The sequence below is a fragment of the Erithacus rubecula genome, assembly GCF_903797595.1.
Source record: "Erithacus rubecula genome assembly, chromosome: 22".
In the NCBI taxonomy this organism is placed as follows: domain Eukaryota; kingdom Metazoa; phylum Chordata; class Aves; order Passeriformes; family Muscicapidae; genus Erithacus; species Erithacus rubecula.
The window spans coordinates 10,387,923-10,409,103 of record NC_136674.1 but is presented as its reverse complement, the minus strand read 5'-3'; the positions used below and the strand labels follow the sequence as shown (position 1 = coordinate 10,409,103).

General features: G+C 50.4%; 1 protein-coding gene across 2 annotated transcripts; it reads right to left on the bottom strand.

Annotated features, from left to right (window-relative positions):
• Window positions 1–539: 539 nt before the first annotated feature.
• Window positions 540–20,917, bottom strand: LOC306811254 (eosinophil peroxidase-like). 2 transcript variants are annotated; one of them, XM_079324773.1, is made up of 14 exons: window positions 20,849–20,917; window positions 19,809–19,883; window positions 18,514–18,607; window positions 17,152–17,327; window positions 15,102–15,222; window positions 13,443–13,572; window positions 12,216–12,422; window positions 10,654–10,969; window positions 8,203–8,363; window positions 6,628–6,874; window positions 6,044–6,214; window positions 3,820–4,057; window positions 2,662–2,876; window positions 540–1,458 (listed from the first exon to the last, which is right to left on the bottom strand). In XM_079324773.1, the coding sequence occupies exons 2-14, from the start codon at window positions 19,879–19,881 to the stop codon at window positions 1,430–1,432; spliced, it is 2,178 nt and encodes a 725-aa protein (XP_079180899.1). In that variant the 5' UTR covers window positions 19,882–19,883; window positions 20,849–20,917; the 3' UTR covers window positions 540–1,429. The 2 variants fall into 2 exon arrangements, with proteins under 2 accessions (XP_079180899.1, XP_079180900.1); XM_079324774.1 differs by lacking the exons at window positions 15,102–15,222; window positions 18,514–18,607; window positions 19,809–19,883; window positions 20,849–20,917 and having other exon boundaries at window positions 17,152–17,320.
• Between the last annotated feature and the right edge of the window lie 264 nt (window positions 20,918–21,181).

The window sequence follows — 21,181 nt, the reverse complement described above, 5'->3', positions numbered from 1 at the left end:
CAGGACCTCCACTGGCCAAGGCAGGCATGCCAGGCACCCTATGGACAGTCCCCATGTTCTGTACCATATTGTATATGTTTGATTAAGTTGATAAAGTAAATCAAATTGTCCAAATTTCAGCTTGGCTAAAGAGAAAAAGATCAGCAGTCTGTACTCAGTGCACACAGAGGGGTTATGGGTGATTTTGAGGCAGCCACATCCTCCTCCAGGGGGGAGCTGCTGAAGTCAACAGGCAATGAATGATACTCTGTCTCTGAGGGGCTGAGCAGACATGGGGCTATGTCACCATTAGACTACCAGGAGTGGCAAACCACAGCTGGAGAGACTGGGACATCCCAGTCAATACCCCCCACCCACCAGCACTGCCTTTCATAGTTCTGCATCACACAGGAGTTGGGCTCAGCAAGAAATACCTTCTTTCATTAATAACACACAGCTTCTGGAACTGCCTTTTCCCAATATCCCACAGAAAACCACCAGCATCCTCCACTCACGTGTGGCTGCTGTACTTTTTATCAAATGCAAAGAACATCTTGGCCTCAGCTCAAAATTGCAGTTTATTAAGCAATGATAGGAATATAGCAGGCTACAGAGGGAGGAGAAAGTGGGATTGATCACTTTCAGGAAAAGGGAAAAAGCTGGATTGAAACCAGAATAGTTTTTACTTTCTTGTATGTTCAGATTGTTCTTATCTTTGCCAGGCCACATCCCACCAGCTCTGCAGCCCAGTGCTGAGTCACTCTGGCTCATGCCAGGCTTCAGGAATAACTTGTCACAGGTTTCTGTCACATCAGAGGATGTCTTGGGCATTCTGGACTAGGGGAAATAATAGTGAGAAAACTCTTATTCATGTGGCAGATTTCTTCCTTCTGTCTTGGAGCAAAACCTGACCCAGGGCATTTTAGGACAGTGTGTTTGGGGTACAGGACAACTATTTCTTCTTCTCTCAAAGGCATCCTACCATTAGTACATTTTCTCTGGAAATTGAAGGATTTATTTGTTCCAAACAAACAAACAAAAAAAATCAGTTAACAAAAATCAACTGTCATTCCAATGCCCTGCATCATTTTGTGGAGGTTGAAAATTTTAAAAGGTAGGTCCAAAACATGTGTTTGACCATAAATCTTGGTGAAGCACTGTGTGGTTCTATGGCCTGAGCCAGCAGCTGGTGTGATTTGGGATCAGCCTCTGGACAATTCATTTCACATGGCTTTGTGATACTGAGTGATTTCACAGATCTGGGATATCTCTTCATCAAGTTCTTTTATTCCTGGGCTACATCCCACTGTAAAGGCTTCATGCAAATCAAGCTGATCAAATGACAGAACTGTGCCCAAACACTGAAGGCAGTAAAAGCATAAACACAGTAAAAATTAATAATCCATCTCAGCAGCTTCCCAGGTTTGGACATCTGGGAAATCCTTAGCGTTCAGCATTGCAAGTCACCAGAATCTTCCTCTAGAGGAGATAAAAAGCATTGTGTTAACAGAAAAGAACCTGCCATAGCTCCCAGATACCTTGTGTGATTTGTTTCCACAGGTTAGGCTGAAAGGAGGGATCAAAAACTGGTATTATGAGAGTGTGACAGGACCTGTCAGAAGAAAGGAAGAATGTTTTGTTTGGAAAAGGCACTGAACAGCCTGGTCTTCTCTGGAGAGAGCCAATCTTCCCTATATCTACTTCCCAGGGATTTCAGGGGGTGTTTTGGAAGGAATTAGACCTTTATTAATTAAAATTAGAATACTTAATTAGAATACTTACTTTAATATTAATAAAAATTAGAATTACTAAAAATTAGAATTTTATAAATCCTGAAGGCAGGTGAGAGAATGGTGTAAAAATAGGCAACAACCATACAAGCAGAGATCAAAACCAGAAACCCTTCCATAGACTGGGAATTCATTTTCAAATGCTGAGTTGCTCTTGGCTTTATAAAGATATGCTGACAAACAGCATCTCAACAGACAGACAAACTGACAGAGCAGCCTTCCCAGTCTGGGCATTGTTTCCCCCGCAGGAAACTGCCATCAGTAGTGAAGAGCTAAATGGAAGGCCTATTAATCAGAAAAAAATCCCAGAATGGTTCAGGCAGGAGGGGAGCACAGAGGGTCCCTGGTGCCACCTCCCTGCTCAGGCAGGGCCATCCCAGAGCACAGGGCACAGCACCGTGTCCATGTGGCTCTGGAATATCCCCCTGAGGGACACTCCAGCCCCTCCCTGGGCAGCTGCTCAGGGCTGGGCACTGCCCAGGGCACAAGTTGTGCCTCCTGTGCAGGGGCAGCTGCTGGGCTCAGTCCCTGCCCGTGGCTCTGGTGCCACTGCTGGGCCCTGGAGCAGAGCCTGGGCCCTGCTCTGCCCCTCCCTGCACACAGGGACACCCGGGGCTGAGGGTCCCTCTCAGCTGGGGCTCCTCTCCAGCCTCAGCAGACACAGCTCCCTCAGCCTTTCCTCATTAGAAAAAACTCCCAGAATAGGGCACTTAGCTTGATATGCCAGAAAATCTGCATTTTGTAGGAGCTGCTCTAAGTACACCTGGAGCATCTAAAGCTGTACCTGGCTGACAGGCCCAGCCCCATGTCAGGCAGCTCAGTTTTACAGTTTTACAGATCTGGCTTTCTCAGCTGTCTGCAGGCAGGAGCTGCTGCTGCCTGCAGATCATACCTTGCTCCTCGGTGCTCCGTGACTTCCAGGGTGTGAGGTCCAGCTTTGGGATCTGGCTGCAGCTCACAAAGCCCTGGGGGTATCTGTTAGCCCGGAAGATATTTCTTGATACTTTAGTGATGTGGGTATTGTCACATATTATTCGTGACAAGGAGATTTTAGCCAGTGCACAGCGCTGGCGAGGAGTGAAGACCCCGGGGTTCTGCCACCAAAATCTGCAGGAGAAAGAAGAAAACACAACAGATTTTTGCCTTCTGCCTTCTTCACATTGATTACTTCCACAATATTAATTCCCATTAACACAAATTTCTTCTGCCAGGAACAAATTTGAATTTCTGTTATTGAAATCAAGAACCCTGATTTGAGTTGTATAATTATCTTGCTTTTCTTTTGGCCCTGGATTGGTAATAAAGCTGCAATTGAATTAATTGTCCTCGGATGAGGCACAGGTACACTCCTTCAAATTGGAAAGGCTGCACAGTCTGTGTACAGGCTGTGGTTACAGACAAATGATTGCCATGTTGGAACAAGGCCTATAATTACTCAATTTTTTAGAAAATGGTTCATTTCCTGCCATAAGAACAGGATTTCTAGACATGTAACAGACTGATTCTAAGCTCCTCATACAAGGGTTTGAGTTCATCCTAAGTCTTTCTCATCAGAACTGTTTCCCAGAAATATGGGTTTTGGTCCCATTTTCAGGCAATATTGCTGGCAGGTACAGGGATTTTGCTTCAGAAATCCAGCTTAAAATTGGGAATGTAACTCATTGCTGCACCTGAAGCCCCCGAGCAGCGTCAAGGAGGAGGAGGAATTCTGGTGTGTCGAAACCTCTGCACTGCTGACAAGAAAACCCCAACCCACCACATCCATCACAAGCAAAGACCAAACCTGCCACATGTCAGAGCAAAGGGTCTAGTTTAGAACTGGGGGAGGGAATCAAAAATAGTGAGATATCACTGTGCTGGGAAGGTATCTCAGCCCAGGATCCCAACCATCAGGGAATAAGAACATCACTACAAAGAGAATGAAACTTTTGAAGGAATACTGAAAAAAAAGCATCAGACAACTGAAGTAATTTTCAGATCTGCATGAAGAAATCTGCATAAACTGCAGCCTCCCTGTGCTTTGGGCTGGGATACCCAGCTCCCCTCTTACCTGTCCCCATCACGAATGTTCCTGAACTGGGTGCCAATGAGACAAGCCATGAGAGGCCCCACTCTGCCTCCATTCACAAAGGGCTCTGCAAGGGCCCCAATCCAGATGTCAATGTTCTTTGGTGTCCCATAGAGCTGCAGGAACTTCTTTGCCAGGTTCTGATTCCCGAACACTTGACCAAGTGACCTCACTCCAGAGGGCTGTGAGAGCCCACAGAATTTTCTCCAGGAGTTGTAACCTGCAAGTAGTTGACTGTCAGAGCAGATAGAACAGTAATGTGCTACTCTATCCTGGGAAGCATTTTCCCTCTCTTTCCCAAAGCTGGGACACCAGTAGGGTACCAAAATGTTAGAAACATTTTTCTGTATTTCTGTTAATGCTACTGCCTTCCCACTCCTCCACAGCCAGTTCCCCCTGCCTGACCATTCAATGCCTTTGAGAGAGGCATGTCTTTGCACGTGGGAGCTGTTCCACCACTTTCCAGCAATGGTCTGCTCCACTCAGCAGGGATGCAACTGATGTTGCCTTCACTGAAAGTGAACCTGGACAAGATGTTGATGGCCCCTCTCTCTGTACAACAGGAGAATGACCAAGTACTTTTCCACTGTGAGAGTGGGGTCCAGCCAAGGGGACGAGCCACCCACTCCACACAGCCCAAGTTACTTCAGCCACCAGACTTTGCCAGCTGAACTAATTTTTCTGGACTGCAAACAGCCAAAAATCTACCAGGGCAACTGGTGCATAATTCTGCATCCTGGTGGAGAAGATGAGACGATGCTGCAGAAAGCACCTCTGCTGTGAGCAGGATGTGGAACCATTTGGATTGGAAGGGGTGATAAAGCTCATCTCATTCCACCCCCTGACATGGGCAGGGACACCTTCCACTATCCCATGGTGCTCCAAGCCCTGTCCAACCTGGCCTTGAGCACGTGCAGGAATGGGGCAGCCACAGCTTCTCTGGGCACCCTGTGCCAGAGCTTCCCCACCCTCACAGACAAGAATTTTTTCCTGATATCTAATCCAGACCTACTTTCTTATATCTAAAAACCAGGGAGCATTGGGAGCAAAAGACACAGCATATGGTACCTGGATGATATCACTATCAAACAATTCCAGGACACTGAGAATTTGTTTAATCATAAAATTAATTAGGGAGGGCTTTTTACCTTTCTAAGCCATCACCACTTTCATGGATGTCTAAAATAAAGGAGCACAGCACTCATAGGTTGGTTGAGACCTAAAGTTAAACCCAAATTCACTAGAAACATATGTCAGTCCCACCATGTCCGGTCTGGAAACCCAGGATTTGTGGATCTGATCAGGTTCTGCATGATGGTGTTCCTCAATAAAGCATGGAAAAATCACAACCTTCTGTAGTGGCCAAGGCAGAGCAATCCTGTGAGCTGGATACACCTGGATGTACTCCAAAGCCTCTGGCTGGACTTGAACCCATGGATCCAGCTCAGTTTTCATCCCGGTTTCAAACAGGAGCCCTGTTGCATCTCTCAGGATGTTGCTGACACAGCAGCTCCAGGCTCTTACCTCAGCCTAATGACACTGTTGGGCAAGGACCCACCCGGGAGCCAGCTCTGAAGTGTCATCAACAATCTATTTCTCAAGACCACCTTGCAATGCCATTACACTGGTTTTGCACCTTGCAGAGCCCTGAGACTGGTTCTGACATGATTGGTTGTATTTTTCTATGGGACACAGATTTAATAGAAAAAATTATGGTATTTTCTTCACATATTGGAAACTGCTCTTCCAGTAATGCGTGGCTGGGCTGGACCACTACAGATGGTTGCAGAGAAGTCACAGGGGATTTACAGCCCTCATACAACTCCTGCAAACTTGTTGCTGTTCTGTTTTACCAGCTTTTTTCATTTGGACAATAGAAATGAGTCAGTCATTGAGCACCAGACTTTGGTCTGTGCAATGCCCCTCGTTCTTCTGGCTCCATGTCTCTCATGCAGCTTCAGCCAGGCTTTGCCTACAGTGCTCAGCCTCCACTACTTACTTGTCATTGTTCAGAAACAAGGAAAAGGTTTAGGAAAGAGCATTATATAGAATCACTGAATATCCTACACTGGGAGAAATGCATCACTGAGTCTAACACCTGTGCAATTCCAGCCAGGCACAGACTGGAGAAGCTTCTCACTGTTTAATCACAAAAACACCTGCTTTCCACTTGTCTTTGTAAGCTCTGCTCCCAGAGCTGCTTTACCTGGCAGCCCATGGTCTCGGCTGCGCTGCATGTTGAGTGCAGCCAAATCAAATCCAATCCTTTCAACCTGCTTGAAGAGCTGGTCCCGGAGCTCGCCCACCACCATCTGCTGCTGCGTCATCAGCTTGGCCGGGTTGGCCATGAGGCTCCGGAGATAGGGATCGATCCCACCTGCAGAGGGGGCACAGGGAAACGGGATCAATTCCTGGAGCAGGGAATTCCTGTGAGCAGTGCAGTGTGTGGCTCAGAGGCCCCAGAGAGGGGAGCGCAGCTTATATTTAATTATGAGCTGCTACTACATGAGAATCAATTTCCCTGCACTTTAAGAACTGTGAAGAAAATACTTTGAATAATGTTCTTGGAGGTCACAGCAATGAAGCATTCAGACCTTTTTGGAACATGATGGGCTGCTCTTGTCTACAGGGGATGGCTCTATTGGGACAACTCTGCCTGGTAGCAAAGGCCATTTAATACACTGAACACAAAATGCTTTTAAATTTGGGTGAAGCAGGAGCTGATCCAGAGAGGGCAGGAAAGGATGAATGAAACAAACCCACACCGTAGAGCTGCAGAAAGGGATTTACCTTCTTGAATGATCCTCCAGACAGCAAAGAAGGAGGTTCCAAGTTGAATTTCAGGAGTTATGGGTCTGTAATATTCATCTAGGCGGCCAACAGTGGGAGGGATTGCGGCGTGAGCAAAGCGAAAAGCCAAGGTGAAGACATTGGAGATCCGGGGATCCACAGACTCATCGTAGCCCCGGTAGGGAGGGATGAACCTGCGGAACCTGCATCCCAGCAGGAGAGGCAGGTAGTCCCTGTAGGTTATGATCTTGGGGAAACAAGGAAAGGGGGAACTGTTAATGTCTTGGCCATCACTTTCTGTGGAAGCAAAGTTGTTTTTCATGTTCTCTCTGCCACAACAATCTGGCAGGTCAGAGCAACATAATAATGGGTTGGACTCAACTCAATTATCTCAGAAGTCTTTTCCAATCTAATTGGTTCTGTGATTCTGTGAAGATAAAAGCCTGCCAAATCCTCCCAAATATTGGCTCCTTGTCACCTTCCATCAGGCAGGCAGAACTGCACTGTGTGTCTCAGATGGCAAAGATAACAGGAGCAGCACCACCCTCAGTCCCTGAGTCCTCCCACAGCAGAGATTTCCAGTCCTGCTCTCACGTCTCTCTCAGATATTGAGGAGGCAGCACAATATCATTTAAAGAAAAAAATCAAATTCTGTGTCAGTAGGAGAAAATGGATTAATTGTCTGAATACTGAATGAATACAAAACCAATGATGTAAACACAATGATGAGATGATGCTTTTTAGGACAATTCTTTGAGTGTTTGCCTTGCTGTTTTTTCAACAATACAATAATATTTAAATTGACAGCACAAAACCATAAAAATTTTGATATTCCTACTTTTTATTATTTGTTAAACCAGCTCAGAAGACAGGCTTCAAAGGAGGTGCAGTGCCTTTGGAAACCCCACATCCCTTTCTCTCATATGATCCAGCCTTTCCTGCCAGCTGTAAAACCTCATCTGGCCTTGTGGCCATTCCTGCTCCAGACTGAAAGCAGGAAAAGAGACTTTGGGAGGTCCCTCCCAAGCATAGAGGTGTTTGTGTGACCCCAGGGTCCCATTCAGGGTCAAGCCTGGGAGAGCCCAGTCCCAAGGAGACACCATGACTGGCTGCACTCACCAGCACATGGGGCTTCTTCACAGAATCTCAGAATAGTTTGGGTTTGAAGGGACCATTAAGATAATCTCATTCCAACCCCCTGCCAGGGGATTCACAAACCAAGGAATTTTAATCCAAATTTCCAGTACCACTTTTATTAAGTACAAAACTACAGTTAGAAAAGCTTTTCCTCTGGCTTTTCTGTCTGTTCCTCAAACAAAAATATGCCATTAAAAATCTCATCAAACACTTTGCAAATTTAACACTAGGGGGACATCAAAGATTCAGGGGGACCCCTCTATGCTTGTCATTTCAGGTAGCTCTGTGATTTTACTTTGGTCAAAAGGGGCTGATGGAAAGAATTTGGTCCTTTCACCCCAAAATCTTGCAGGCTTTGGCCACCCCACACCAGCACAGCCTAGAACATGACCCCTGTGAGCTGCAGGCAGAGCCAGGAGAGTGGATGATGGCTTGTACCTGGATCATGGCTCCCAGGATCTTTCGTGCCTCCTGGTAGAGCCTCTCATCGCTCCAGTGGGGATTGAGGCTCCTCAGCCTCCCAGCCAGGCGGTTGTGCTCGCGCAGGAACAGCGTGTGCATGCAGGCCAGCTCCAGCATCTCACTGGCACGGGTGTCACCTGCCAGGCACACACACACACGAGTGGGCATGGCACACTGGGAAACACGCATGGAGGAATTCTGAGATGTCTCAATATTTGTGTTGGGAAGAAAATGGGTAGGGAACACAGAGGAGGAGAGGGAAACCAAGGATTGGACAGCACCAGGCACAAGCTGAATTTCTGCTGAGGCAACAAAAGTCAGATGCTGTCCTGGCTGTGCTGAGAATCACAAAGAAGTGGGGAAAGTTTCAGTGAAGGGCTGGAAGCATTAATTTAAAAAGTTAAATACAAGTAGGTGTTCTCCAGGCTCCCATATCAGAGACATTTGGTCTCACAGCTCGAGAGAGAAATGCAAATGGGCAGAGGGAAGTCAAGATGGCCAAGGAAGCTCTGAAAGTCAGAAGGTCTCCTTTGAACCAGCTGAACCTGCAGACAAAGCAAGGTGACAGTCACGAACAGGATCTCTGGGGAGTAAAGGAAAAGCAAAATGAATCAACTTTGGAAACTGCTTTTTGGAAATGACCAACAGCATCACAAGGAAATATCAAATCCTTCTTCAAACATCTGGAGCAGGAAACACAAGAGCAAGCAGGTGATGAGAGCACAGACAAGCACTCAGAGAAAAGTAAATATGTTGCATTTAGTTCCCTTGTCTCACAGTAAATAGAGGGATTTGCTCCTGCACTTGGCACAGAGCCCTTTTCATCCACTCTCAAAGGCTGCTTGTGAGGGACTGCGGAAGGAGGAACAAAAGCTGCACTGTGAGGTTTCCATGAGCAGAATGCATCCAGCCAGGGCTTCCAACAAAGCTCTGGGAGGAAATGCTGAGCCCTGGGAGGCAACTGCACATATATAGCTCCCCCAGTTCCCAGGGTCCGGAAAAGTCACAAATAAGACAGTGACTTTTCAAAGGCACTTCCTTTGAGCAGCCTGAACTGATGGCTATAAAAGAATTGATGGGTCTGTTCCAGCCATTGAACAGGAACTGCTCCTTGCTGAGACTCTGAGGGGGCCAGAAGCCCCTCCTGGGAAGCATCTGATACTCCTGCCTGCTCTGCTTCTCACTGGGCACCTGTCTTTGGCCACAGGTCCTGTGTCTCCTCACCAAGGAGAGAGCTGCACGGAACTGGGGGAGCAGGAGAACATATGGAACAACATGTGGGACAGGTGGAATGCTGTGGGAGTCTGGAAGGAGCATGAAACATCATGAGCTTTAAAGGAGGGAGCTGATGGATTCCAAGGACCTTGGGGATGTTCAGAGGAACTTTGGACAGATATGAAAGGGGCCAAGGGAATAGAATGCAGCTCCACATCTGATGAGATATGTCATGCCCTGAAGCTTCTTCCAGCAGTGCCACAAGCAGCCTGGTGTGGCCAGAGCCAGCAGGAACCAGCTGGGAAGTCCTGCTCTCCAAAAGAAATAGGCCAGGGAGTGAGACACTAGTTCATTAAGTTTATCAGAAACATCCCTCTGTGAGGTCCCACTGGCTTGTGGAAACACCCTGGTCCAGTAGCAGCACCAGAAGAAGGGATAGTGCTAAGGACCAGGGGACAGGACATGGCAAAGGGCAGCAGTGGGGGAGAGGGGGGTGACTGTGCAGAGCTGTGGCTGGAGTGAAGGCTTGGCTTTGGGAGCCTGTCTGGCTCTGGCAGTCCATGCCCAGGACCAAATGAGTTATTTTGGGTTGCAGAAGGGGTTATGGGGATACCAAAAGCATGACAAAGGATAAACGTAGCAGGAGGGTGTCCTGATGGACTGGCCTGGCTGCAGTGCTCCCAGTGCTCCCTCAGCCTTCAGAGCAGTGGGAACACACTTCAAAAGGCCACCTTGGGCTGGTATTGGCCTCGTTCTCATTCCATCTGGTATCCCAGCTCCTGTCACAGTGCAGCAGGGACATCCAGAGGCTTCCTACTGTGACCCATCACAGCAGTTACACACCTGTTCCCATCCTGCTGGGCTGGAGACAACCGTGAAAGGACAAGGACGGTCCAGCCACTGCCCCAGGCCAGGCTGACACTGCTGTGCCTGTCTGGCTCCATCATGGCACTCGTTCCTGGGTCACTGGGTCCTACACCAGAGCTGCTGAGCACGGATGTGACACCTTCACTCCAGGTTTATCCGCACAAAGAAAACTTGGAGATGGTGAAGACTTTCCTCCTACCTAGCACAGCTTGTCTCAGTCTCTCACCATTTGCTTCATTCCATTTTCTACTTAAATCAGAAAACCAAACAACCGAAGAAGCGAACTGGAGCCGGTGGAATCGTCTGCTCCGGATCCCACGTTTGGGGCGCGCGCACCCAGCTCACCTGCAAAGAAACAAGGGATGCGAGCGGCGCCGCTGGCCTTGAGGCAGGGCTCCTTCCTCATGGGCCCGAAGGGCATGTAGGCTCGGCCGCGGTCCGTGAAGTTGCGGTTGACGGCCAGGAGGCCGCCCCGGCCGCCGGGCTCCCGCAGGCGCCGCGCCACGGCCGGCTCGCTGCCGTACACCACGCTGCCGTCCAGGAAGGAGGTGAGCGCGTTGATCTGCTCCCGCAGCGCCCGGCCCCGCGCGCACGCCGCCGCCGAGCGGAAGAAAGGCAGGCAGTCCCTCCTGTTGGCGATTCGGGGGTCGTTGGCCGGGATCTGCAGGTGAGGGAGAGTTCAGCAGCAGCGCCGGGATGGGGCTGGGCTGGAGGCCTCTCTTTATACGGGGCATAAATCTGCAGCGTAAATCCTGAGATGAAGGCTCAGATTGACGGCTGAGATTCTGCTTTAGGAGCCCAAGTCCCAAACAGCCTGGAGACGCCTAGACTTCCCTAAAGCCCTATGGATTCCCAGAGTTTTTCTCCTGAAAATAAATATATTGGATTGCATCTTTAAGGCTCAGATTTTATCTACACCACAGACAGCTGTCATCCAGAACCTGTGACCCTTCCAGCATTTGCAAATTCTCAAATACTCAGTGATGTTCCATCCCATCATAGTTTTCCTTGAGAGGAACAAGGAGGACGTGGGAACCAGAGCTGCAGCAGAACTTCAAAGGCAGGAGAGCAGGGCTGCAGGAGGGACATGGACATAATTTGGAGAAAAGGAGGCTCAGCAGGGACCTTGTGGCTCTACACAACTCCCTGCCAGGAGGGCACAGCTGGGGGGGTCGGGCTCTGCTCCAGGGAACAGGGACAGGAGGAGAGGGAATGGCCTCAGGCTCGGCCAGATCCAATCTAAGTCTGAGGTTTAGATTGGATATGGAAGGAATTTCTTCCTGGAAAGGATGGTCAGGCACTGGAAGGGGCCCAGGGAGGTTTGGAGTCGCCATCCCTGGAGGTGTCCAAGGAAGGCCTGGATATGGCACTCAGTGCTCTGGGCTGGGGACAAGGTGGGGATGGGACACAGGTTGGACTGGATGGCCTTGGAGGGCTTTTCCAACCCCAGTGATTCTGTGATCCACTGGAGCAGGGACTATGATGGGACTCCTGCTAATGCTGCAGGCACTGTGGGAGATGTCAGCACTCCTTGTCCTGTGCAAAGAGCACTCAAGTCCTGTATGTTTTCTGGGGTGTTGACACTCCCCAGTGCCTGTCTGTGACATTTCCTGTTTTCCAGGCATCACCTGTGCTACCTTTGCACTACAGCTCCAAAGAAAAACCACATTGCTGAGGGAGATGGGCAAGTGCCTGGAAACCTGGCAAAGGCTGTGCCTGTGCCTGAACCCAGCACTGGAACAAAGCACTGCCACCACACAGAGTGGTCACAGAGGGCTCTGGTCTCCTTGGCCTGGTTTGGGAGGATGTTCCTCCATGGCCAAGGACTGGGAGAGCCGCCAACATTTCCTGGTCAGAAGGCAGATACCCTCTCCCTTCCTTCCCTGGAAGAAGGAGGCTGCCTGTACCTGGATGGGGAAGCAGGGAGGCGCCTTGGCACAGCTGGTGTCACAGTCTATCTCTCCACTGAAGGGGACTCTGGCTGGGGTTTCTGGGCTAAAATCCAGGTCATGGTCAATAAACTGGCCCCACTGCATGAACATGAGGGATCTCTGCTGGTCCATCTGCAGCCTCTCCGGGGGGAAGCGGACAATCTCATTGGACACCTGTCGGACCTGCAGGGATGGAGGCACAACACACATGTGGGAATGGGTGCACCCAGCTGAGAGGGCACCTGCAAAAATTCCCAGGGCACTTCCTGTGCTTTGCAGACACAAAAACCCAAATATGTCTGTGCAGAAAGGTGTCACCATCAGCAAGTGCCCTTCGCTGGGCACTGCACTGCTCTGGCTCTAGGCAGGGTTCTAAGCCTCCAGACCAAGACTGCCCCTTGATGGACTTAGGAAAACAGTTAAGCAAGCCTGGGAAAGGAAAACAAAACAAATTTTAAAAGACCTTTTTTGAATAGAAGTGCAGAAAAAATAGTCCCAGGGAATCTCTGAAATTTATCTTGAAGTCCTCCTCCTTTATCATCCCTTCCCCAGCCATTACAGTTCCCCCACCTTCATTTATTGCTACAGAAAAAGCAGACACTCTGCTGTGGAGGAGGGTTAGGAAGTACAACAAATCCATGAACACAACCCCAGATCCTCATCAGAGCTGTTGTTGCACCAAGCTCAAGTGACCAGAAGCCACCTCACAGTATCCCTTCTCACATCCAGGTGCCACAAGAGCCACAACCCTGCACTTCATCCACCCAGGGACCTCCACACACTATTTCTGGTCCATATATCTTTTCTTTGGGGGATTCCCTGGCTCACTTTATCCTCTGGCATAATTGCTTTTCAGGAAACAACAACGGCCACAAACCAAATTTAAAAAAGTAAGTAAAATAATTTGGCTTAACTGCACTCAGTTTAAAAGAATATATTGTGTAATTCTGTATTCCTCCTGTGATTCTGCAGCAATCAGATTAATTTTCCTTTGCTTTTCCTGCAGGCGTGGGGCTTTGAAAGCATTCCTAATAGATCCCCCTGGATATTCTCAGACCATCACCCTGCAACTGGTGAATTTAAGGTCCTCCAACCTGATCCACAATTCCAGCTGCTGGATGAGCCCTTTGATGCCTGCGGCCTGTCCTAGAACTGACAATCCCTTGGCCTGACCCTTTATTCTGAGGCTGTTACAAACTCTACCAGTGGAAGCGGGAATCCAGAGAAACGCTTTCCTTCCGTCCACCCACGGGGCACAGACAAGCCATCCTCATATTCTGCTGGTAGCCACCTGGCCAGGGCTCTGTTGGAGGCTCCTAGGGATGGGTTCTTCCTGTCAGAGGCAATGGAAAAATGGCAAAGAGTTGGAGCCAAGAGCTTGTGGATATGGAGAGACATGGACCTCTGAATGGGAGCACGCTGTGGTTGGGGAACTGCTGCAGCTCTATAGGTTTGGTGCTATCAGTAAACCTCAGGATTAATAACAATAACACCCATAATAATGGAGTTGTTTAGGTTGGAAAAGAGCTTTAACAATCTGTCCCAAGCCTCAGCTTTTCCCAGGCAAGAACTCAGGTGCCCCTGGTATCATCCAGTCTAAAGAAAAGCCCTCAACCTCAGACTGCAGCTGGAAAGCAAAGTTGGAAGCTGAACACCGAGGAAAAGGGGAAGAGCCTTGGAATGGAATTACCTATGGTCTCAAACAGAAATTGGGGACTTGGACTGTGAGGTTACTGTGCTGGATGATTTTTTGGAGGTTATTACTGAAGATGTCCCAGCCCATGTCAGGGGGTTGGACTAGGTGACCTTTAAACCTTTTCAAAATTTCTTCCAGCACAAACCATTCTGTGGCTCTATGACTGTAGTTTGATTAGACCATTAAAACCTTAAGGAGTACTCACATACTTTCTTTGGAGTGCATATCCAAAGTGTGGTGGCCTCTCACCCACATGGGGTGTGGCACTGCCCTGGACAGTGGAGAGACAGAGCATGGCTGAGTCCACCTTCCCCAGGGCCTCAGGTCTGGACCGGGTGTAATGGACCTGTCCTTATCCCAGAGTCCACATCCCACCCCCTGAAGTGGAAGGAGGCAGGAAGATCTCTCCTTAGCTCTTATACAACCCCCTGAAGGCTAAAGCATCCTGGCAGGAAGAGCTGGCTGAGCTCCTTCCTCTGCCTCAGCTGCTCCCAGGAGCTCCCCAGATCTCTTTTTTACAGGGAATGTTTCTGAACTGTCCCTATAAAATGCCCCATGCTCAGCAGCTTCCCATGTCTCCCACATTCCCCATTCCAGCCATGGGAGGTGCCCAAGGTGCTCTTCCAGCCCAGAACTCCTCCCACACACAGTGTGGGGCAAGGGGATGGCTAGATCATGCTCAGATCATGGATTTAGGTCAGGAAACCCTTGGAGACCCTGCCAAGGGGGAGGGCCAGACCAAGTCTGTCCTCAACAGGGAGCTCCTCCTGTTTTGGCAAAGAGCTGGTTCAGGCACAGCACCAGGAACCTTCCAAACAGCTCCACACATTACTAGGAAATACTGCTGAGTGTGAAACCCTAAAACAAGGTGTCCATGCGGATCATCCTTGGGGAAGTGGGTCTACTTATGGAGGGTGCATCCATCCATGGAATCATTTAGGTTAAGCACCAGCCCAGATCACTGAGTACCACATCCAGTCCTTCCTTGGACACCTCCAGGAGTAGGGACTTCACCACACCCCTGGGCAATTCCAATGCCTGACCACCCTTTCCAGGAATAAATTCTTCTTGATGTCCAACCTGAGCCTGCCCTGGTGCCAGTTGAGGCCATTTCCTCTCCTCCTGCCCCATGCACCACCCATCCTCCTGTTGACACAGCCCCTCACCTGTTGTTGCACTCGCCAGTGATGGTTCTGTAGCCAGAAGATGTACAAGTTATTTTCTTATCCTGCTGGTCACATCCAGTGGCCTTGAAAATCACCTCCACCTGAGCTGGAGTCAGCAAGTCTGGCAGGGAGCAAGGGAGAGAAAACATGCAGGAACACACTGGCCCTGCTGGATTTGCTGAGGAAAATGTTTTCCTTCACCTTGCATGTACCTAGCAACATCTGCACAACCACAGTGTGCTGTGCTGTCATTTGAATCTTCTGCTTGAAGACATGCTGAGGATGCTCTTTGAGCAGCAGATTATTTGCTGGTTTGCAGAGCATCAAACCCAACAAAGATGTGGTCAGATTCTCTTTATAATCACATTTAGGCTCATGCAGCAGCAGAATGGTTTTCTAGTGTTGGCACTTCCTCTCCTCTCCCTTTTTTTCTCCACTATAAAATACAGTCACAGCCATCCTAGGGGCTGTTACAAGTTTTCCCCCCTGGAAGCAGATCCCAGTGTGTGCTGTCCCTGCTCAGAGCTGGAACAGAACCATCCTGTAGCTGGGCTCACCAGGGCATTGTGTTTTGCTGTGCACATTTCCCTTGGCAGGGGAGCTAAGTGGCAGAGCTCAAGAAGAAAAGTCTTACAGAATCACATCACCGTGGAATGATTTGGGTTGGAGAGACCTTAAAGACCATTTTGGTTCAACACCCTGCCAAGGGCAGGGACATCTTCCCAAGTTGCTCCAACCTGGCCTTGGACACTTCTAGGGATGGGGCAGCCACTTCTTGTCCAGTTTCTCTGGACAACCTGTGCCAAGGCCTCAGCACACTCCCAGCCTGCAATTTCTTCCTAAAATAAAATCCAAATCTCTCATCTATTAGTTTAAAACCATTTCCTCTTTTCCTGTCACTATCTACTCACGGAGAAAGCCTCTCCCTCTTTTTTCATAAGCCCTTTCAGGCACTGGAAGGGGCTCTAATGTCTCCCCAGAGCTTTCTCTTCTCCAAGCTGACCCCCAGCTCTCCCAGTCTGTCTCCATAGGGAAGATGCTCCTTCTTGGCTCTTGCTGCTCACTCCATGTCCTGTCCCTCAGAGGTTTCCTGGTCACTGCTGCCACCAACAGTCTGGGTCACAGCATGGTTTGAAAATCCACTGGGCAGGTGGGTGAGAGGTGGCACTCAGGTGGCCCTTGCAAGGCTCTATAGTGGTGCTGGAGCATCAGTCCAGGATGGAGAGGCTGGAGCTGTGCACAGCCAGTTCTGGGATCCCTTCCATCTCATCCTGTCCTGGAGCAAAGCCAGAGCACTCCATGATGTGTCTTATCCCTCCAGTGCTTCACAGTAATGTTAGGAAAATGTTTGAGGCCAGACTAGATGAGGCTGGGAGCACCCTGGGACAGTGGGAGGTGTCCCTGCCCATGGCACGGATGGCACTGGATGGACTTTGAGGTCCCTTCCCACCCAAACCATTCCATGATCTCCATTAGTTCATATTTATATGGCAGAAGTTCTCCCTGTATGTACCTGAGCTGTTCCTCTCACTGGCCCTGATTTGCCTCTTCCTCTCAGCAGCCTGACTCCATCTCACAGAGGATGTTGCTCCTCCAGACACACACTGAAATATCCTCTCCCCATTCTCTGTTTGGACAGTGTGGTGTCTGTGATATGACTTCAGTGCTGTCTGAGGTCTGCCTGAAGAGCTGCCTCACCTGGGGCCAAGCTGCTGGGAGTCATCTCTGGGGCTGCTCATTCCCCACTCAAGCAGCAGAATTTCTAACAAAGCCTTCCAGACTTTGACCCCTTGGAACATGAACCTCAATACTGCAGAAGGAACCAGGGAAGTGCACAGAACACTTTCACTAACTGAACTCTCCCCCACCTCAATAATATTTAAGATGGAAAAAGAGCACAGAAAAATAACTCAGCTTTGCTTCACTGCAGCCACATTGGAGAGATTGGTCATAGCCTATCATAACCCCCTTTGCTTCCCTCCTCCAAAGCCCAGTGACCAAGCCCTGTGTCTCCTTCCACTGCCTTCCTCCCAGCAAAGGGGGATCCTACCTGTCACATTGAAGTCTCCCCTCACAGCCCATCTCAGCCTCTCCTTGAGCAGGCTCAGGGTGGTCTGCAGATAATCTGCTGCCCGGACAGCCGATCGTGTCCCCTCCACTGGCTGCTTGAAATATCTCAGGAGCTCTGCTGGGGTCAAGGCATTGCTCTGCAGGTTCTTCTTTATGCTGCAAGGGACAAGAAACCCAAATCTGAAATGGGGCAGGGATGCTGCAGTTGCACATCTGAGCATCAGGCACAGCATGTCCCAAGTCAGAACTGCTGGAGAAAGTCTGGGAAAGTCAACTGGGAGAGGCCAGGGCTGCTCCCAGCACTCTCCACAGAGCAGCAGAGAGACTTGCAGGAAGGGAGTTTCTGAAACTGCCCAGCTCCACCTGCCAGAAGGTAAATCCCATCCATGAGGCACCAAACCTCACTCAGCTGTTATCCAGATCATCAATATCTGTCACTGTCCAAAGGCCTCAAATGTCTCCAGGCCACCCTGTCCTAAATCTGCTGGAGCCTCCTCTCAGCTGGAGAGTCCCCAAGCCAGGGTGGAGATTCAGAGTGTGGCTGCTGTCAGAGGACAGGTATGGGCTGGTAGGAAGCTGGACACTCCCAAAGCATGGCTGGGAGTCCCACAGAATGTCCTCACTGCAGTGTCCAGCTGTTTGCTGCCTCCATGGGAGGGAACCACTAGAAATAAGCAGGAACCTGTTCTGGTCTCAACTCAGGGCTCCTGCTCAGAGCACTGTGAGGGATGCAACAGAGCCCAGCAATAGCATCAGGTGCAGCTGACAGCTAAGAACCTGTGTGGCACAGGGTTCCCAGCCTTGGAAGTGTCCAAGGCCAGGCTGGGTGGGGCTTGGAGCAGCCTGAGATACTGGCAGGTGTCCCTGCCCATGGCAGGGGATGGAATGAGATGAGCTCTAAGCTCCCTTCCAACCCAAACCACTCTGTGGTTCTGTGATTCTCCAAAAACAGAGCTGGGAGGAGCAGCACAGAAGAGGCCACAGCTCTTGGTGACCCAACAGACTGGTATCAGATTAGAGACAGGAGTAGGGACAGGGGGCAGGGGGCAGGGGGCAGGGACAGGAGCAGGGACAGGGACAGGAGCAGGGACGGGAGCAGGGACAGGGACAAGAACAGGGACAGGAGCAGGGACAGGGGGCAGGGACAGGGGGCAGGGACAGGAGCAGGAACAGGGACAGGGACAAGAACAGGTACAGGAGCAGGGAACAGGGACAGGCACAGGGGACTGGGACAGGGGGCAGGGACAGGAGCAGGGACAGGGACAGGGACAGGAGCAGGGGACCGGGACAAGGACAGGGAGCAGGGACAGAGGGCAGGGACAGGGGGCAGCCCGGCTCTCACCGCTCCCGGGTGCGCTTGTAGGCAGCATCCACCAGCCGCCGAGCCTCGGCCACGCTGCTCAGCAGGGACGTGTCCGGCAGCTCCAGCGCCGCGTCTGGGCGGGGAGAGGGAGAGCAGAGGTGAGGGGGCTGCAGGGAGCATCCCTGTGCCTCCACACCGCGACTGGACTCAGCAGGGCTGGGAGCAAGCGCTGCTCACTCTCCAGACATCTGCACAGAAATACATTCCTCAGCGCAGTCTGAGAGTCCCTCCTGGACGTGAAGAGAATTCCTCCATCAGTGGAGGCTTCAAACAGCTGCACAGAGAGCACACACCACCCGTCCTGCCCTTTCACAACACAGCATTTCAACAGGGTGCCCAGTGCAGCTGTGGCTGCCCCTGGATCCCTGGCAGTGCCCAAGGCCAGGCTGGACAGGACTGGGAGCAGCTGGGACAGTGGAAGGTGTCCCTGCTATGGCAGGGGGTGGAATGGGCTGAACTCTAAGCTCCCTTCCAACCCAAACCTTTCTGAGATTCTCTTATTCTATAAGCAGCTCAATTTCCCCACAGCATTCCCCAGAACCTCCTAAAACTTCCTGCCATTTTCACTGCTCCCCTTCCTGCCCTGGTGGAAGCTCCCAAAATGAATTTCATCTCCATCATTTGCTGGCCGTGGGTCACAGAAAGGGAGGGGACAGGCCCTAAGGGCTTCTCTGAATGACAGCACTTTCCTACAGTTTCTGAGAAAGAGGAAAACTTCAGAAAATAGCACAAATGGATCAATAGCTGCCCAATCTACCCAGTTTCTTTTAAAAATCTTTCCAGATCAGCCCAGAGCTCAACTCTTGGACAATCCTGATGAGAAAAATTATTGACTGGACCACTACTTGAGATAAATGAAAAGCCAGGCATGTGCTTTTCATAAGGATTTGACATTGTATATTAACAGATGGAAGTCTCTATATGTTTTGGAGCAGTGATTCAGGGCTGGAAGAGGGGGAGTGCCTGCCCCATCCCCACACTCCACAGGCCCTGGTAGCTCTCTCAGGTGCTGGCACAGGGAGGGAGACCCTGTTTCCATGGGGATGGACCAGTGCTGGGAACTGATCTCCTTTTACCTGATTTTAAGGAATCAGGCAGGATGTGAACCAGTAAAAACCTAAAAGAGTGAAGTGGTGCCACAAGAGGTACAGACTGCACTCCTTCTGGCACATTTTCAGGGCTGAGCTGCTGAATGACAGGCTCTTCCAGTCATAGCTTTATCTTTCCCACTCAGAAAATCCCCTGATCTGCAAAGCCTTAGGGAGGGACAATACCGTAGGAAGAGGACACAGATGCCTGGAACAGGCTGAGGATCATCAGCGACTCCAGGAAGCTTTCTGCCTTCATCCCTGCAAAGAAATGTAAGTGGAGAAGACACGTGGATGCATCAGGAAGGTTCTTGCCAAGGTGGAGGATGGTGCTCATGGAGCATCCCCTTCCCAACGGAACGCTTCCAGGAGACAGTGCACTCCCTCGGAGGTCCTGTCAGTGCCATGTGGAAAAGGAGCAGAATCCTGTCCCAGGGACTGCTGGCACTGGTGGCACCTTGTGGTTCCCCTTGGGACTTCGGGGGCAGCACAAAGGGACCAGAATTTGCTGCCAGGGCAGCACACAGAGCATGCAAGGGAGAGCTGGTGGGGAAAAAGGAAGAACCAGGACAGCACAGTGGTCCTCTACACCTCTGTTTCTCTGCCTTGAAATTCCAAGAGTCCTCTTTGCATGTAGTCATGTCACACAAGATGTCACATGAAAACATATAAGGACTCTGTTATCTATTTTTACCTATTATATATTATCTCTGTTCCTGATTAGCCTGGGATTGAGGATATTCAGAGTAAAAGTTACACCAAAAGTTTGGAGGAAATAATACTTCAATATTTAAAATGTTGCTACAAAAATCACCGTGAGCGAACTATTTATGTTCCTCAATAGAGCCAGAGTGAAGCCAACCATGAGCTGGGTATCACTCTATCCCTATAATTATAAAATATAGCATTTATATTTGTGTTTTAATGGGAGTTTATTCAGTGATTACCTAGCCGTTCCTTTAACATGGGCTGCAGAAGGAACGGGAAGTATTTAATAGCCGTTTAATAGATATTTGGGATGTTTTTCCCCAAGCTGACCCCCTCACCTCCCAAGGCTGCTCCAAGGCACCATCTCCCGGAATGAGCGCAGAGCTGAGCGCCCTGCAGGGCTGAGCCGCACCGCGCTCCGGGCGAGGCTGCGAGCAGCGGGAGCCGCAGCCCCACACTCATTCCAGTCCCACCCCCGGCAGAGAAACAACCTCCCCACGAGAGAAAAGCGGCTGTACCTGCGCCAGGCTGTCCCCTCGATCCACCGCCACCTCCCCGCCCGCGGCCCCTCCGCGCCGCTTTTATCTGCCCGGCGTTATCAGCCGGGACTGCCCCCGGGGCGGCCGGGCCGGCACAGCGCTCACCGCCCGCCGGCAGCTTCCCCTGCTCGCACCTGGGTGCACAGCCCGATGCTTCACCCCAGCTTTCCCGGGATTTTTGAAGGTGGAGATGTGATCACTTTGTGGTGGTTTGAGAGTCCTGAGAGACACTTCTGGGGGTGTCTTCCAGGGATAAGGTTTCTCCCCCCATGGTCTCTTCATCCTCTGCCACTTTCAGAGGTCGAAACAACC

What these genes read in the sequence shown, in the direction of transcription:
- LOC306811254 (XM_079324773.1), bottom strand. Translation starts at nt 19,881, where the DNA reads ATGAAGGCAGAAAGCTTCCTGGAGTCGCTGATGATCCTCAGCCTGTTC. An exon ending in ACTGGCGAGTGCAACAACAG is followed by an intron (nt 13,573 to 15,101) that starts GTGAGGGGCTGT and finishes TGCCTCTGACAG; the next exon opens with GAAGAACCCATCCCTAGGAG. An exon ending in CATCCCTTGTTTCTTTGCAG is followed by an intron (nt 8,364 to 10,653) that starts GTGAGCTGGGTG and finishes TGTGCCTGGCAG; the next exon opens with GTGACACCCGTGCCAGTGAG.